Source organism: Erigeron canadensis, chromosome 8 (assembly GCF_010389155.1).
Source record: "Erigeron canadensis isolate Cc75 chromosome 8, C_canadensis_v1, whole genome shotgun sequence".
Classification (NCBI taxonomy): domain Eukaryota; kingdom Viridiplantae; phylum Streptophyta; class Magnoliopsida; order Asterales; family Asteraceae; genus Erigeron; species Erigeron canadensis.
Window position 1 is genome coordinate 48,078,626 of NC_057768.1, and position 20,307 is coordinate 48,098,932.

Genomic DNA, 20,307 nt, shown 5'->3' on the forward strand with positions numbered 1-20,307 from the left:
TGTAATGAATATATACCTATGACAATAAAATAGCGCGTGAGGTTTTGAGGTTTATATAAATGCGAGTGGGCTTTGTCCGGATCTATCGCGGGTAATTTCATGTCATCGGTGATTACGTGGACCAATCAGATCTGGAGTGAGGTGTGTTCGAACCAATAACGATGGATCTCGTGTATCGTCTGACGTGGTCTCTTCTGATTGGCTTCTGCTTCGTCATGTGCCTTTCCTTTTTTGTAACGGGAGCATTCCACAATTTGAGAATGTTATAGAAACTTCAATTTTTCGTTTATATGATGCTTATTTCTTTAGACTATTTTATGTAAATATGTAAATTAAAAATGTCAAACTTATTTCTTTGGACAAGATGTGATTCAACATAATTGAAAGAAAAACCTTATTGGTTTGTTAATTTATAAAATCTAACTCAAAATTTATAGATAAAACTAAAGATATCTTTACACAATCCTTAAACAATTGTCTGTTAAATTTGGATTTTATTAGTAATAATGTAAGACTTATCTAAATTATTTATATACTTATTTACTTTATATTACTATATAAAGATTATGGATCTTTGTTAAAAGATTAGAAAAACAAAAGATACGAAAGAACTATTATACTTTTAATGAAATAATTTACATTTTTAGTCTTTTATCTTCTAAAATATATTTATTATCCTTTTAGATTAATTACATTTACATCAATATATACCACTCAACGTCATCAACACCAATAGTCACGCCATCACCGCTTATCGCAGGCACCACCAGGTCATTGTTACGATCACAACCGTCACATTGTCTCAGAATCATGCTAGTTAGTTTTAAGTATGATTTTTATTAAAATATATTTTAATCTTCAGTTTTGCTATAAATGTTATTATATTTTTATATGTATACATGTGGTTCTATACTTCCATTCGTTCATATAAATACTAATACAAACCATGACAATACATTACTAATGATTATAAGCTGAATTCAAATACTATATATATTAGTTCTTTTACTCGCACGATGTGCGGCTATTAAAAAATTTAATTGAATTCGATATTGGTAAAGCTTATAATGTAGACGTCAATCATGATTAATTATTTGTTTTTGTTTTTTTTTTTTTTAGATTTAGTAGTATAATTCTAATGTATTGATTATCTTGTTTTTCTTTAAGTTACTAGTATAATGCTAATGTATTATTTATTTGTTAATATATAAACAAAAATTATATATCTAAGGTATGTTTGGCAAAAATAGTTGTAGCTTGTATTTATAACTTTTATTTTAGCTTTAAGTTGTAGCTTTTAAACAAAGTTGTTAGCTATAAACTTTATCTTTTAGAGGTCTTTGGTATAATAGTTTTAACTGCAACTTTAAGAGGTATATATGTGGTTTTACTATAAAAACACTTCATCTAAACTAAAAACTTCTTTACCATTACTTCAAATGTCGTTTCATTTTGAAGTTTTTTCTTTAAAATAAAAACTAAAGTTGGTTGTATCTAAACAAAACTTTTAGCATAAATAGAGTTATATAAACATATAATTAATAATTAATCTTTATACTAAATAAAAGATAACTATTTTTCAAAAGTATTTTTAGAAAAATTGTGATGTGCAGTCTACATTTTTTCTTAAAAGCTCTTTATTTTAATTATGATGTCATAAATAGTTTACAATATTTTTAATTAAAAATAACTCACTAAATACTTATTTAAAGTTGCTAATCTTTTATTACAAACAAAGAAATTTTTTTAATAGTTATTATGTTATTCAATTCATCATCTCCATATAGATTTATAACTAATAACAAAAATTACATGCATATTTTATAGTTTTATAATTTATTAAAACGTCTGGGTTAAACCCGGATAAATTCGCTAGTTACATTATAGAAAACAATCTTATAGTTGCGCTTTTTTTATGAATTATAAAAGTATCATATTAAGTTCAGTCTAACTGGTCAGAGGCACTCTCAGTTTTACCCAAGGTCTTGAGTTCGATCCTTAGGGATGACAAAACCTTGGGGTTTTTCCCTCTGAATACTTGTAATGGCTCATGGTAATGTATTTAATAATCGATTATTTAAAAATTTTGTATGGAGCAATGAATAATTAAAACAAATAAAATGAATAATTAAAACAAATAAAAAAGAATCTAAAAAACTTTCAAAACAATAGTTGAGGCAATTATAAGACATCTATACGTCAAAAAAGTTTGAAAGAATAATGAACTAACAATAAAATATAATTAGAAAAGACATTTATATGTGCCGACAAATTGTTACATATATCGTAGAACTTTGATCAGAGTTTTTGAAAAAATCAATTGGAATAGCAATCAATAAAAATTAACAATTAGCTATTTTGTTCAGATTTTCTTCATGTATTAATGACAAATCAATTTTGTGGTCGTTGCTCGATGGAAAACGATAAATGTGTATGGCAATTTATTTTTTTAATATGGTGGAAGATTTATATTTTCCTATAAAATTGGATGTAATTAGTGAAATACATATAGTTCATAAATTTTCATATATTTTGTACGGGATTTTGTTGAATTATTATATTGTATTTATGAGATTTGAAAGATTTCTTTAGATATTCATATAAATAAACAAAAATAAATATTGTGTAAAAAATATGGAGATGACACGTAAGACAAATCCAATGTATCAATGTTTAAGGATATCTTTGAATTGTGGAGGAGGACTAAAAAAACTCGAATAACTACTGTTTTAATATATATATATATATATATATATATATTTATAAGTTTAGTTTTCTTTATTATCAAGATTGAATTTTAAATTATCTTTAACAACTATTTTCCCAATTTCAATTTGTTACGAGTACTAAAATTACAAAAACAATGAATAAGTTAGACCACCTTTTATGAGCCCAATCCAACCCAACTTCATAATAAGCCATAATGCCATATAAGTATTTTTGTCCAGAATTTGACTTTAAAGTATCCATTAGAGTAGTAGACACTAGACTAGACAGTGTATTCATAAACTTGTTTGGACTAAGTGCCCCAGCCCAATTAGACTCTAAGTAGACCTACAAACATTTTACAAACATAATTTCTACCAATCAAATCATGTTTATATTTATGTAATCTCTCTTCTCTTTCTCTCTCTTTGTTGATTGAACCAACTTCATGCCACATGTGTTTGTAGATTTTTTATTTGTAAAAAATTTGTCACCATAGCATTGCTCTTGTTATAATTCTTTGCCTTACCATAAAACTTTCCACCCATTTTCAAGTAGCATAATTGATCAATTTTCCTATACTAAACTACGAGTACTAGATTATTATCTGCATAACACGTGGAGGTTATATATAAACACTGGCAAATTAGTTTATATTATTTTATAAATATACACAACATCGTAAACTATAAATCAAAATTAATCGCGATAGAGGCGTAGAGCTATAAAACATCATAAAGTATTTGCATACAAAGCTTAACACTATAACAATTTTGTGTTTTTATTTTTATTATGATGTTGATTAAGCGTTTTAATTAGTGTTAAACGATCAAGACCAACACTCCATAGGCCCATACTTGAGTAATACCTAAATATTTATCAATCATACTTACAAACTGAATAGAATCTGCGTCTTAAAGAACAGGTGGGACCCGTGCTTTGTAGGTAATGGTTGACCACTTGACCTCGCTCAAGTGGTTGGATTAGTCCAGTTATCATATTATTATTTTTTTTTTTGAAAGGTGAATTTCGCTGAAAACTTCATGTCCTGATTCGGCAGCGGGGGTTCTAGCATACGCTGTCTTAACCGGATCCGTGCTAGAGAGCTCATTCCAAGTAGAAATGTCTATTTCAAATATTTGATGGGGGAAAACCCCTACTAATCTGCCCGAAGGCACGACGATTAATAGAGGTAAACCCTGTCCCCTCAGACTTGAACCAGGGTATACCCAAACCAAACCCTCATAAAGATACTTAATTCTTATATCCACACCAAGGTTTAAACACAATACCTAATGCAAAAAGGGATGATTTTTTAACAATTGAGCTAAAGTTCAAGGACATTTATCATATTATTCAATGGTGTATTTGATTTTAAAAAGGAGAGACATATGTATGTAGAAAAGTGATAACAAAATGCAATGCGAATATATCAATATAAACTCATATCGATCTGGACATAAGGCTAATTAAAAGCTATCACTAGCTATATTGATTTGTTTAGCTCAATATTTTCTTAGAATCATTTTTAACTCACCACACTCAATGTAGTAATGACTCTAGCAATGCATTGACCAACGTGATTTAATGATTTTAGAACTCTATATAATGATCCACAATTCGAAAGTGTCAATGGATGTTCAAATTCGGATATTCGGATATCCATATGATTTCGAATCGGATTTTGGAATTATTCATATTGTGATTCCAAATACGAATATTTTAAACACACTAATTAAAAGGACTTATTTATTCCATTGATAACTACCGCGTGAAAAGATAAATCTATAATTTACTATACTTGTTACTCAGGGCCGGTTCTGAGTTATCTGATGTTATGGGCGAGATAACTAAAATTTGCCCCATATAGAAATTTATAAGCAAACGACCTAAGCTTTTATAACATTGTCAAACTGGGACTCATCAATACATCTGATCTTATGAAATTAAAATTTATGAATTGAGAAAAGGTTTCACATTACATTACAAGTACCTAATAAATAAAGCTTGTTATCGAAGTACATGAGTAATAAAATAATTAATTGTAACCTTTTGATTAGTATTTAGTTTTTAAATCACAATTTATTGAACATGTAATAAAATGTTGACAATTACAACATCAAATCCTTTATCAGACAAAAAGTAAAATAAATATCATACGTAAAATAATTAAATAAACCATCAATGGCTTAAAATATAAAGCAATCCTAAATAACAAAGCAAATGGATAAATTGAAAATATGGGCTAGTCAAAAGAGCTCCATAATTTTTCCTCACAAAAAGTTTAGGGACTAATATTAACTTTTAGATTATCATAAAGGTTTTAAAAACAAAAAAGAAAACGGAAGTGATAAAATGTGTATTGTGTATCATCTTCTTCATAAACACTCACCTAAGATTAAAACGGAAACTTGAGTTCTATTTTCATTTTAAATTTTACCATAACAACATAAAACATATTTCAAGTATGATAAAATATTGTTTAGACCTTATGCCCCTAATTACAGGGTTGTCGCCCAACCCGTCCGTATGCAGGGCCGGCCCTGCTTGTTAGACAATTGAGATGTTACATGCTCGAATAAACTTGATATTTATACACTGTTTTAATGGTTTTAAGGTAGCAAACTTTCAAGATATGTCTAAGATAAATCCAAAATTACAAGTGAGAGGGTTCCATAATTCCATTTAAGACTACTTCAACCCGAACCAACTATTAACCACCCCAACCAACTTTATTATGCGAGCTCAACTTATTTAGATTTAGTCCCATCTATTAATCATCCATATGGGCTCAACTAATTTAGATTTTAGCATGTCTTTTGAATCCTGTTAGATTTTAATAATTAATTTTTACCCAATGTTGAGAATTTATAGAATGAGTTTGTTTGTTTGTTTTTGTTTTTTGTTTTTTTTACTCTATTCTTGTGTTTCATAGGTCCTCTATATATGTGTTGTTAGCTTTCGTCTAAATTTCCCGATTTTGGTAAGTCATATTACTTCTAATTACAGTGATATCCTATGTTTTAAATTTAAGGACCTTTTTCATTAAAGCGTGACAGAAAATAGTTAAGTTTGCTCGAAAAATTTTCCATGTTATATATTAATTTATCCCGGTAACAATGATGTATTGCAAGGCTAAGTCGGTGGAGATTTTCAAAGAAGAAGTAATTTGCACAATAAATAGTAAAATTAAATCAATATGTAACATCTTACAAACAATACGTGTCCAACGAGGCAACGATATTAACACATGTGGTCTATCTATATTAATTAAACACTCTGGCTATACCTTATAATTACCAATGGATAGTTAAATACTACCAAAATACATGTACATCTTATTCCACAAAGAGGGGAATTTCTAAGCAAATAGAACCAACTAGGTCAATTTCCCAAAAAAGAAGATCCAAAACATAACTGTCCTATGATGTACTAGGTTTAAGCAAGATGTATCTTCACAAGCCCGATAAAAATTTGTGTAGATCGTAGGTGGGTCTAGCCATATCCCATATGATGGTAGTATTTCAAAGAATCATGTATCATCCCATCCACTCACCTCGAAGATGGTTTAGTGGTTTAAGATATCTAAGATTTGAATCCTGCTAGACACAATCTTGAAGGTGGTCAAACAAAGGTTTGAATACAGGTATGAGTTACCCCAGTAAGGTCACGTACATTTCAGTCATAAAGACTCGCATTCTCCTAGTAATAACATAAACAGAAAGAATTCCATTCTTTTTAGAGATCATCCTATCCACATAGTTTTTTTGTCTCGCGAAGATTTTCTACCATTTCATATATGGAGTAACACCTTTGATCCACTTTCCGTAAGTAGACCATTTCCATCATGCATGTAATTAACAACATCAATAAATCATACTCATGGATTCATAGAGTTAAATGTGGTTACTATATATAGAACTTCTATCAGTTCGGGCTAAAAGTATTTGATCCTTAGTTCCTTACTAATTCAAAGTGGTGTATCATAAGTTAGAGAGTGATAATTAATTAAAATTCCATCTTTAAACAAACTCATATCCAAGTTCCCCTGCCTTTTTTTTATTTGCTTATCCGTATTCGTGTTAAGTAGAAATAGTACATGATAAATATACTTATCAATTCAAAATGCCACAACTAACTGAAATTAACACATTGCTCTTCATTTGTTATACAATAATTGAATTGAATTGAAATTTCAAAATAGTCAGATTCATCATCATATATATGCCCTTGCTAGATATGAAACATAGACCAAATAATACATGCATTCCGGTACAGTTTGTGTTAAACTAGCATATGCGCGCATGATGCAGTGGAATAGTTGCGGCGGCAATAGTGAGCGGCGATGGTGACGGTAGCCAGAGGCGGTACCAGGAAAAAATTTCAAAAGGGGCAAACTTAGAAAACTTATGAAAAATAAATCTAAAAGGGGACACAATGTTAAAAACCTATAGAAAATTTTTAAAATTTTATGAAAAATTTAAAAATACATGACAAAATTTAAATTTGGAGTAGGGCATTGGACCCCCTTGCCCCCCCCTTTAGTACCGCCCCTGACGGTAGCGTTGTGGTTATTAATGTCGTAGAAGTTTTGGATATAAAAGAGATAATGTAGTTATTTAAGAGTTAAAGTTAGTTATTGTAAATTGGGTTCATTAATAATATTATAGGTATTTCAAGTAGACATGATAAGTAACGTTTTGAAGTTATCAACAAACTTGGTTAAAAAATTAAGAAACTAAATTAGTATCCCAAGAGCTTTTCCAATGGTGATTAAATCACCACTTCTTTCTCACTACATCACGTTTTTGTTCAATTCCCCACCTCAATCATACATTTACCTTACACATTTTGTCAACCCCCTATTAACTAAAACAAAACAAAAGCATGCAAAATTTATATTAATTTGTTAACAAAGAGCGTTGATCCATATGATTTCTCTCATAAGAAAGAGCCACATTTTCCTCTATGGTGACGACTGACGAGCTTAATGACGGTGTCACAACTCACAACAGGATAAGCCCGTAAGTCCGTAACGAAGTAGTGATACTACCACAAAGAGTGGCCTAAGATTATACGAGTATACAATTGACCTAAATATATTGATATTTGCCATAAAAAAGTTTTTGGGTTTAGCCTTTTAGGTAACACCGTAACACTAACATGAAGTTTAAGTTTTATAGATTTAGACATAATACTTCATTTAGATTTTAGACGTAAGACGTTTTGTAAAAACACCCATACCACAATACACCCACATGGCCACATCCAATCATCCATATACGTTCTTATTTGTATTTGTTTTCCAAAAAACAAAATTTATTAGTTGAGTTTGTAACGGAATCTTGATTCTCACGGTTTCCTTCTTGGCTGTACGGTAACACCAATTATCAAAAAAATAAAAAAAATAATAAATAGAAAAACCCAATCAATCCAAACAGGGTGTGCCAACCAATGGGTCCCAACCACTTTATTTGAGCTGTATGGAAATTGACCCCACTTTCACTGATTCTCTTGGTTCATGTTATCATCTCTCTTTCTCTTTTTTCACAACTCAACAATCACACACACTCTGCAGCTACCTAGTCACACCACCACCAACAACCAATTCTCATCACTGCATAAAGTTCATCATATCTATATTTCCGGCTAGTTTATAGATCTACATTTCTGTTAATCACTTTCTCATTCTTACATACATATATACATAGATATAGATAGATATATAATATATCCGCCATGCCTGGTTTAGTCTCCGTCAAAACACCGCCACGTATCACAATCCCCGACGACAACCAAAGCCACCAGATCCGGCCAACTCCGGACCGTGCAGAATCAATCAACACCAAAACAGCTTCACCGGCGCAACGACGGCCTCCGTCACCATCACCGTCATCATCACGCGCCAAGCCGTCACCAGATCGGAGCTCCGGAAAGAAGAAATCACCCGAAAAACACTCGCTGCTCGACGAGTCATCACTAGACAATCCAGATCTCGGTCCGTTTCTGTTAAAACTCGCGCGTGACACAATCGCGTCTGGTGATGGACCGAGCAAGGCGTTAGACTACGCGCTTCGCGCGTCGAAGTCGTTTGAACGATGCGCAGTTGAAGGTGAACCGAGTCTAGATCTGGCTATGTGTTTACATGTTGTTGCGGCGATTTATTGTAGTTTGGGAAAGTTTGAAGAGGCGATTCCGGTATTGGATAGAGCGATTAAAGTTCCAGAAGTTTCGAGAGGCGCGGATCATGCTTTAGCTGCTTTTTCGGGGTATATGCAACTCGGTGATACTCATTCTATGTTAGGCCAGCTTGATCGCTCTATCGAGTGTTATAAGGAAGGTTTGAAGATTCAAATGGAGGCCTTAGGTGATACAGATCCTCGTGTAGCTGAAACTTGCAGGTTCCATTTTTACTATCTTTAATTTCTCATTATTATTATTATATTTTGTCACTGATGTTATTTATTTGCACTATATTTCCATTGCTTCATTTTGTCATTTAACTGCTGTCTACTTGTTTTGTTTCATGATTTTCTATATCCTAGATACAATAAATAGTTATATATTTCAAGGTTGAATTCAGATGTTAAAAACATTTTAGCCAGATACATTCCTGAATGTTCATCCCATTTTGTATTTTTTTTTTGTTTATTGTTTTTATATATATATGTGGATTCAAGTTGAGAAATGTAGTTTAAATATACATGCTACTTTCTTTTATGTTCCGAATGAACCGCATGAACATTAAATTGATCAATTTACCTCACCTTTTTTCAGCAATTACTATCAATTTGTTTACTTAATACTTAAACAGTAGAATTGAAAACCGGAAATGACATTTGTAGTCAGTAGACTGAAAACAGTACACCTGTCGCTTTTTATAGCTTACTTATTAATAAATTTCTTGATTTACACAATCAAGTCGAAATCACATACCAACAGCAGGTAGATTCTATAACACCTGCTAACAGCCTAGCAGCATTCAGCCACAGTGCATAGACTATTTGCTATTTGGAATGCTTAAAATTTTAGAATTAATGATTTTTCCCTTCAACTATGTAGATACTTGGCTGAGGCCCATGTCCAAGCAATGCAATTTGATGAAGCTGAGACCTTGTGCAAAAGAACCCTTGAAATCCATAGAGTGCACAGTCCACCTGCATCTCTTGAAGAAGCAGCTGATAGGCGATTAATGGCTCTCATATGTGAGGCAAAAGGTGATTATGAAGCAGCCCTGGAACACCTTGTACTTGCCAGCATGGCAATGATTGCCAATGGACAAGATAATGAAGTTGCTGCAATTGATCTCAGCATAGGCAACATTTATTTGTCGCTCTCACGTTTTGATGAAGCCGTGTTCTCTTATCAAAAGGCGCTTACTGTCTTCAAAGCGTCAAAGGGTGACAACCACCCTTCAGTTGCTTCTGTTTTTGTACGCCTTGCTGACCTGTACCACAAGACTGGAAAACTGCGAGAATCTAGATCGTATTGTGAAAATGCCCTTAGAATATACGCAAAACCTGTGCCTGGGACTACTCCAGAAGATATAGCCAGTGGTATGACAGAAATTTCAGCAATATATGAATCTTTTAATGAACCTGAGGAGGCATTGAGGTTGTTGCAGAAATCAATGAAACTTTTGGAGGACAAGCCCGGCCAGCAAAGTACTATTGCAGGAGTAGAAGCACGAATGGGTGTCATGTTTTATATGGTGGGAAGGTATGAAGAAGCAAGAGGAGCTTTCGAAAGTGCTGTTGCCAAACTAAGGGCTAGCGGAGAAAGAAAATCAGCATTTTTTGGGGTTGTTCTGAACCAGATGGGGTTGGCTTCGGTACAACTCTTCAAGATAGATGAAGCTGCTGAACTGTTTGAGGAAGCCAGGGAAATCCTTGAACAGGAGTGTGGGCCTTGTCACCAAGATACCCTTGGAGTATACAGCAATCTTGCTGCAACATATGATGCTTTGGGAAGGTATATATCTCATTTTATTACCATCATCTTCTTTAGTTGGTTCTAGTATTTATACCAACTCCATTCCTAAATCAGTCAATCCACTAGAATTCCATGGTGAACTTTTTGAAATGAATCAAAATATTTTTGAAATCGACTTGTTTCGGACCTAAATTGTCTATTTATTATTTTGTTAAGGATTTCTTCTAGGAGAGAAATGCATCTAAAGAGAAAGATGAATCACGATGAATAGATAAAACATAGCTAGTTAGACTTTTTTTTTCCCGGAATCTTTCGGATACTTTTTGCCTGACTTAGTTTAGTACCTTATTAGTTGTAGTTTCATGACTCAGTTTAACCAAGGATTAAACTAAAGTCATGTAACTAAGTATCTTCATGATGTGGAAGAGGACAGAGAATAACTAATTCTGCTTTATGTTTATATCTCATTTATTGCCCATCTTTTTTATATGGGATTATTTGCATTAAGATTACACTCTGGATGACTTTCAACTTGTTTGACCCATTTGAACTTCATGTGGCTAATAATTTTTCCATTTCATCTCTTTGACCTGCTAGAAGTTAAAGTCGGCACAAATAGAAGTATAGAACCATTCATAAGTTAATGGATCAAAATTACACGCTCTAACTGTACCCGTTACGCACAAGGACTAGTAGAAGGGATGGGCTAGTACCACGTGCGACCCACATGTAATGTGAGTACCGGGTTAAACATAATTGAGGTAGTCTCGGTTTTTGAGAAGCAATTTTCTACAATACTTTGGCTGTATTGCAACCTTGCACATGCAATCACGTGGGACTAATTCATGTGGTGTGAGTACCAGGTACAATACATCCGATGTGTGACGGAACTTCGAGTAGATGGTTAAGCCATACATCTAGTGTGTAATGTGTTTTGACCACTGCTTATGAACATATGGCCGGAGAGGGGATGCCTATTGTAACTACATATGTTTTTCTGAGTGTGTGTGTGTGTGTGTATATATATATATAGTGTGCCTGTGAGGTAAAAGTAGAACTTCTAGAGAGAGAAAGTTGTGTTTAGTGCAATACTACTAGAACTCTAGAAGGAAAACAATATACTTGCTGATTTCACGCGGACTACACCGCTGTAGTAGTTACATATTTTCAAATCTTAAATACTTGCTGAAAGTTGAAATAGATAGTAGTCTACTAGACGAGACTCTAGAGAAACTCAAATGCTCTCAATAGGTTTATATTATGTTATTGCTAGGTGGTACACGACATCAAGTCTTCTAACTTAATGACTACGCTTCTTGATCGTGACATGAATCTCTAATACATGAATTATACAGAGTTGAAGATGCAATTGAGATTTTGGAGTATGTTCTTAAATTAAGAGAAGAAAAGCTTGGAACAGCAAACCCAGATTTTGACGACGAGAAAAAAAGGCTAGCAGAGCTCCTGAAAGAGGCAGGAAGGTCACGCAACAAGAAAGCAAAGTCACTTGAAAACCTAATAGATCCCAATTCAAAGAGGACAAAGAAAGAAACTTCATCAAAGAAATGGTCTGCCTTCGGATTTAGAAGCTAAAAAACATAAAGAAAACTTTTTTCCTAATATATTCGCTAATTACTATTTACCACCCCCTTCAATTATCAAGCATACGATGTGCATCATAGAAGATGGTGTTATGTGTATAGTGTTTCTTCTGATTCTCTCATCATTTGATTGACACCCCTTTTTTTTTTCCTATTCTTTTTCTCGTTCTTTGGGGCTTTGAGTTTGTTTCCTTAATCTGTTGTACGGAATGGAATATATTTTATTTGTGATTTCTGATATTTCTATCTATATATCTCCTTTCTTTCTTTCTTTTATATTTTATACTACCATATCAACCCGTATAATACGTGGGCAATGTAAAAAAAGTATGTTATGGCAAAATTGTTTAGATGACAGGAATGTAAAAGATCATGTATAAATTGTTAGAATTTTAAAAATATAATAGAAATATTACTCCCTCCGTCTCAATTTAATTGTCCAATTTTGACTAGTCTAGTCTTTTTCTTTCTACTTTGACCGTAAATATCTTTGTTTGTGTTATATATTAGTTGATGAAAGTTATATCAATAAAAAGTACATGTAAAACTCAATCAATTCATATATGTTATATCAAGTGTTATATAACACAAACAAAAATATTTACGGTCAAAGTTGAAAGAAAAAGATTCAAAAAGTCAAAATTGGACACTTAATATGAGACGGAGGGAGTATTTTTTTTTAAATAAATATAGCTTCATAGAAGACAAAAGTAAATATTAGTTATGTTTAAAGATATCAAACTATGAAAAAAAAATCAAATGGTAGAAAATTATGACATCATTAAAAAAAAGAAAATGGTTAAGAAAAGATTTGGAAGTATTAAATAAGTTATTTTTTTAAAGATGATGATGTAATCACAATTCTCTTTTATTTAATATAGAGATAGAGATTTTATATTTTTATTTATATATATTTTGAACTTCCTTTCCTTTTAGTGGGAAGAATTATTTAAAAGAAAATGACTAATCTTCTTAACAAAATAGCCTAAAAATCCTCTTAACATTTTAAGAAGGTGACATGTGGTATCCACTAATTCTTTTTCTTAATCTTGCCCCCTGATTTTTTTACATGTCATAATCCAATAGTTAAGAGGATTTTTAGGCTAATTTGTTAGGAGGATTAATCATTTTCCTTATTTAAATGCTATGGCAGTTTGATGAATACATTTCACCACGCAGTTTAACTTTTTGGAACAATTTGGATATTTGGATGTGATGTTATTACTTGAAGCATAGTATATTATGGTAAGGTTATTGTCAGTAACGAAAGTTCTATTTACCTGAGAAATGTCAGGTGGAGTTGGTGTCTCTATCCAAGTCGCCATACTTTGAAGTTCGGTGCACAATCTTAGTTGTATTAGTTCCAAGGAAGGACAAATACAATGTGTAATGACAACCTAAATGTGTAGTTCTAAGTATGGTTGTTTGCATATGCCTTCTTTTTAACGCATGTCTTTTACATGACAAATGAATAGCAGAACAATGACAGATTTGCTATGAGCACGTAACACATTGCCACTTAGCAAAGGAACAAACCTGAATACAACTATAATCAACAAAACCAGTGATTTAACTAGAAGTCTAAAGCAATAGAAAGAAAGGAAGAAAAGCAATGCAAGTTCACCCGTTAAATTATGTCAAGAATAGGTGAACAAAATTATGCCAGTCTTTTTGTGATTCTAGGTTACGTGGTAGTATTTAATAACGGACATGTTTAAAAAAAATTAAAGTAGGCTAATCACTTGATACATAATATTGTTAGTTATTTTATGCAATACACCCTACATGAAGTGTTTTATGTGCAATGTATTAACGTTCAATGACCATCGCAAATAGATTGGTATTTGGGATTACTTAAGATAAAGAAAATACTTTCAAAAATAATTTACTTTTGACTTGAAGTTGGGCGTATATAAAGAGACATATTGAATGTCGTTAAAAAAATTTATGTGCAATGCCTGGAAGCACGATTGATATATGCTAGGTTTGAAGTAATACATGAAATTGTTCCTAAATTTCAATTTAAGCTAACATAGCTTAATGCCTTAATCATCATTATCATCATAATTGTTGGGGTTAATTCTCCCTTTCCTATGATATACGGTTTCCTTTCTGCCCCCATCCACTAATTACACTCAATTTATTACTTCTTGACATTAGGTGTGACTAGTGACCCGACCACTCTAGTTCAATAGCGCATGGCTTGCCACTTAGCTTTTACTTACGGACATGTGGCTTGTAGTATTAGAGGTTAGTCACAGTTTATCAAATATAATAATTCATATCGTCGATTGACACCATAAGTTGGCGACAATCTTACAAATGTGTCGTATTGATGGATTTATTACGTGATAAGTTAAAAATACATGCAACTTCATATAACAATGAATAAAAGAAACCTCTATAAATCAATAACTAATTAACACCTTGAGATATATATATATATATATAACTTTGCTAATGGTCTATGCATTACTTCGATTAGTTGTATATAAAATACTAATGGTTATACATTTAATCGTAATTTTTACTAGAGTATAGACTTGGATATGCATCCTACCAATGCTTAATTGTAAAATTACAAATATAAAATTTTCATCAACAAGGGGTTTGATCCATGGAAACCCAAAAGATAAATACTCGTACTAATTAGCCAGACACCTCACCAAATAAAATTTCAAAAGGTTACGAGTTAGTGTAAAATATTTTAAACCTTGAAAATGTGTAATTTTAAACAAGAACACGAACTTTATCAAAAGATATAGATAAAGACATCATTAAACAATTTAACCCATAGATTCTAAAAGTTTTTTGATCCATTTTGGATTTTAGGTGATTGGTAGGTTCTTTGTCACTCTCTCATGATCTCATATTCTCATCTGGCCATCAGTATGCTATTACGCAAATATACAATCTCATATTTGCTAAGTTGGGTTATTCCATTGGGCCACAATTTTTCCGAACATGATATATTCCTTTTTTATTTATTTTTTTGTTTTGTAAGTTGTTAATATAATTTTCCGAAAATGACCTCTTCCCCTTTTATATATTCGATTATTGGGCCACAATTTTTCCGAACAATTCAAAGCTTGAGCCTTTTTCTAAGTTTGCGAGTCGATAACTTTTTGCTTGTGCATACTTGCATTCGATCTGGATCTTCTTAATTTCGTTATTCTTTTTTAATTTACTTATCTACCAATATACTAAAACATGATTGTGTATTTTTTTTTATCAACACTTGACGCATTTCTTGCACGCCATGTGTCACTTTTGGTGTAATTAAAAAACGATTATTAATTCATAATTACCTAATTGTAATCAAATATTAATCTTTCTTTAGATTTAATATAAAAAAGACTTTTAATCGACGTTTGGCGCATTCCTTGCACGACATGTGTTAATTTGGTGTAACTAAAAAAAAAACTCTTAATTCATATTTACTTAATTGTAATCAAGTACTAATCTTTACATTTAATATATATATATATATATATATCGTTATATATTTTATTATTATTATACTAAGTTTCCATATATATGATTTATAAAAAAATTAATAATGTTAACAACTAATATATCAATACGATTGACACTTGACGCATTTCTTGCACGACATGTTTCACTTTTGGTGTAATTAAAAAAAGATTCTTAAATCAGAATTATTTAATTTAATCGGCATTTAGCGCATTGGTTGCACGACATGTGTCACTTTGGTGTAACTATAAAAAAAACTCCTAATTCATATTTAACTAATTGTAATCAAATACTAATTTTTATTATATCTACCAATAAACTAAAACAGGATTGTAACTTTTATTGATTGACATGTGGCACGGCATTAAAACGACATTGGTAGATTTTATTCTATTCTATTATATGCTCATAAATATAAGCCGTAACATATAAAATTTTAATTTTAAGAATTATACTTCTTTGAACTCAAGGCTGCGAAACCAATTGAAATTTTTAACATGGAGTTAAAGGTATGTATAATAGCATTGCTTTCTACTTCTTTAATTTATTTTAAAAGATTGTTTGATATGATTAATCAAATTATATATACCTTTGTGTGTAAATGCATAATTTGTTACGAATTAGCTCTCATTGAAGTGCTTTGACATGAAGGTTATGTGTACCTTAAAAAGCCTCACACGCTCCATGAAGTTATTTACTTTTATATTTAAAGCTAGGTATATTATGACAAAATAATTTTTTTGCAACCAAAAAATAAAAAGTGCAATCGGGCCATCGGGCTATGCAATTTCTTAGGTGGTTTTTATTAGTTTTGTTTTTATTAATTACGTAAGAACATTTATAAGTTTAAAGTTCTTAAAATCTTATTTTCCCATAACACATTAAAATGATGTACGAACATTATTCATGTTTTGTTGGTTATCTAATATCTCATGAAAATTAAAATATCTTGCACGATGCCATATGTTTTATATATGTGAAGATTCTCAATAGCTAAAATATACAAAACTCTCAACGAGATCTATTTTTGAGTTATGATAACACTGCAAATCATGGTATATTCAGTATGCATATATATGATTACACTAAAAAAATATTACAATTATTAATATTTTTAATTATGGTGAACAAATTAAAAAATTTATATATATATATATATCCGTACATCATACGGGTACTAAGACTAGTATATATATATATATCTCATTATATATTTTATTATTATATACTAAGTTTCCATATATATAATTTATAAAAAAATTAATAATGTTAACAACTGATATATAAATACGGAACACAACTAAAAGATAAAATATATATGCTAAGTTTTAAACATCTAATTAAACAAATATATAATATATGAAAGAATTTGTATCCAAAGTTAGGTATCTAATAGTCGCATATTCTCTATTCTCCATATAAATATTATCATATCATCATATATTATATAATCCGTACATTGTACGCACATTAAAACTAGTACTTTTAAAATACGGAGATTTACATATATACCATACTTTTTAGGCATAATTACATATTTATCCAAATCATGCTTTAAAGATATTGTATTTATGCCATAAACCTTTTTATGTAGATATACATCTACATATTGACATGTATATATTTTTAATATAAATATTTTCAAACAAAATATAACGTTATTTGTTTGTTATATTAAAATGATGTACACCTGAAAAAACCCTCTACAAAGTAAATCCAACTTGTTATTTATTTATACTATGTTATAAAGCAAATTCACTTTTGATTTTCAACATTGAACTTAAAATTTCAATATTTATTTTAAGTTTCAACAATGTACATATTCTATTGCATGATGTACTATACACCATAGCCACATTAAATCAATAACTTCCACTACTCACCGGCGTCACCACCACCACCACCAATCTTCGCCGTTCGCCGCCGCTGCCATTACATCACCGCCACCTCCATCACCGCCGCAACGCGCGAGTACCGTTCTCGTTACAAGTCAATGTAAGTTTAACGTAATTTGCAAATACTTTAAATAACAGTCGCATGACTTGCGCCAACCATATGCATATCTCAAGTTGTTCAGCGAGGTACATGACCGAAAGGTTTGGGTTAACGACAGTCGGTTGCTTCCCAATCGATAGCTTGTATATTAGCTGTTGATACCTAATTGTGAACGAGATGGAATCATAATTATATTATACTAAAATTATATCTTTATCTATATTTATATTTCTTTATAAAAAAAATAACACCTCTTCTTCTAAATGTTGAAAGTTACACGTGACAAAATTACACTTATGTCATCTTCTTTCTCTACTCATTGAACACACACAACCTACCCCTTGAACACACAACCCAATCCTTATTAGTATATGTATAACATTGCAATTTAAACATGCTTCATTTGGGGGAAAACTAGTTTTGTGATATCAATTGTATCCGCTGCAACGTCTGGTTATCGTGCTGGTATATATTTACATACATAAACATATTTTCATTTATTATTGATATATTTACATTGACTTTCATTATTTATTTGTTTTAATTTATTGATAACACATTAAATGCTTTAGTTATATTAATTTGAATTTATTTTGTTAAAGTAATGAATACATGGATAAATCAATAAAATTTATATATTTAAATATTTGTTTCTAAGTCAAAAACTCAAATATATTACTGTATGAGACAAGATAGATATAAATATATTGTTATTATTCATAAACTAAAAAACTATATCTCTTAGTTGTATTCTATACTACAAAGTTTTAAAATTAAAATAACCAAAGTAGTCTTTATGAAAATAACATGTTAAAAACTTAAAATGATTTTACTGATAATAGCTTTATGAGTTGTTGTTAATGTACGTAAAACAATTATACTTTTATTACAAAATTGTAGGATAAAATTTTGATATGAAAAATACCAATATATATATATATATATACTAGTCTTGTACCCGCACGATGTATGGTTGTTTAAAAGTATAGTTGAATTAAGTCGGTTAAAAGTTTAGAATGTCAACAATTATTAGTAAGTTGTTTTTGCGTTTTATATACACTAATAAAAACTCATTTTAAATGTTATGTGGTGGCATCATGTATTTATATCATGTATTCATACGTTTAACTTGTAGTTTTTGATGATAATCAGTTTAAAGAAAGTTTTCACAATCTTAAAACCCTTCAGATTTTATCATGTTAGCTATAACATTTGTTACTTGAAATCATATAAATTTTAACAAATCAATTGATATTCTGTTACGGTTGTGAAATTATTAACTAAATAAAATGGTGTTTGTTTTTAGTTAAAAATAAGATTTGATATTTAATATGAATGGTAATTGTTGTTAAAAAGAAATATGCCTAATTAATAATCAAAAACTACCTTTTAAATATCTTTTTATTTTTGTCTAAAAATAATTGTCATTGAAGTTTTCGATTTCTTTTATAATTTTATAAGATAAATAATTTTATTTAATTATCAAAGAACTGATATGATGTACCTAATTGCTATTTGAATGACAAGTTAACTGAAGAAGATGATGTTCTTAAGCTAACATTGAAAATAACATCATAAATAAAGTAAAAAGCAAAACAAAAAATTAAGTAACAATATTAAGAAAACATGGTTATGGTCTTATGGATGTCTCCATCTTACTAAAACATGAGGAAAAAGAAAATCAAAATATACAATGCAAGACAACAAAAAATTCTAAAATAACTTAGATAATATAAACGAACCTTAGGATCGAAAACAAATTCTTTTTGTGTTTTGGAAAGTGAATCTTTTGGTAGGAAAAAAAATTTAAAAAATGTATTATGAATATATATTGTGATTTGAAAGTGATCGAGTTTTACAATTGAAAACATATATTAGAGATATTTATTATTAAATAATATTGTAAAAAAATTATAAAGATGACACATAAGCTTTTATCCTATGTGTCAATTTTAAAAAGTAATTTTAAGTTGAAGATGCCTTTAAAAAGCTAGGATTCCTACTGTTTTAATATGTATATAGATACAGATATATATATATATATTTTAATGTTATTGGTGGTCATAAAAAAAATCATATTTAAAATGTAAAAATTATTGTTTTCAATAACATAATGTCTTCATGTCATGTATCGATAGATTTAAGTCCAAAAAAATGTAGGGGAAGTAACGCTCCAAACGGAATGCTATTTTTGGGACATTAGATTTAAGGATAAAACTTAATTTTATCTCTATCCAAAATACCCCCACCGTCCTATTTTCGCATACCAAGCCAAGTAATCGTTATCCAATTAAATGTTCACATGTTTTCATTATTATCTACTTTGTAAAAAAATATATGTAAAATTATAACCTCCTATCTATATTACTATATAAAAATTATAACCCTTGAAAGTTTATAAAAATGGGACATGCAAATTGATCAATTTATTCTTAATAAATTAAATCACTTCCAACTCATATTCTTAATAAATTAAATCATTTCCAATTCTTAATATTAAATTACACAATTAGTCCTTTATATTATAAAATATTTTTATTAATCCTCATTTAAATAAAATATCCATGCTCGTTTAATTTGGAATTTCCCATTCAGAAAA

General features: G+C 30.3%; 1 protein-coding gene across 1 annotated transcript; it reads left to right on the top strand.

Moving 5' to 3' along the window:
• Positions 1-8,247: 8,247 nt before the first annotated feature.
• On the top strand, positions 8,248-12,479 carry LOC122611264 (protein KINESIN LIGHT CHAIN-RELATED 1). The gene is made up of 3 exons (XM_043784262.1): positions 8,248-9,107; positions 9,769-10,677; positions 11,994-12,479. The coding sequence occupies exons 1-3, from the start codon at positions 8,446-8,448 to the stop codon at positions 12,229-12,231; spliced, it is 1,809 nt and encodes a 602-aa protein (XP_043640197.1). The 5' UTR covers positions 8,248-8,445; the 3' UTR covers positions 12,232-12,479.
• Positions 12,480-20,307: the final 7,828 nt, after the last annotated feature.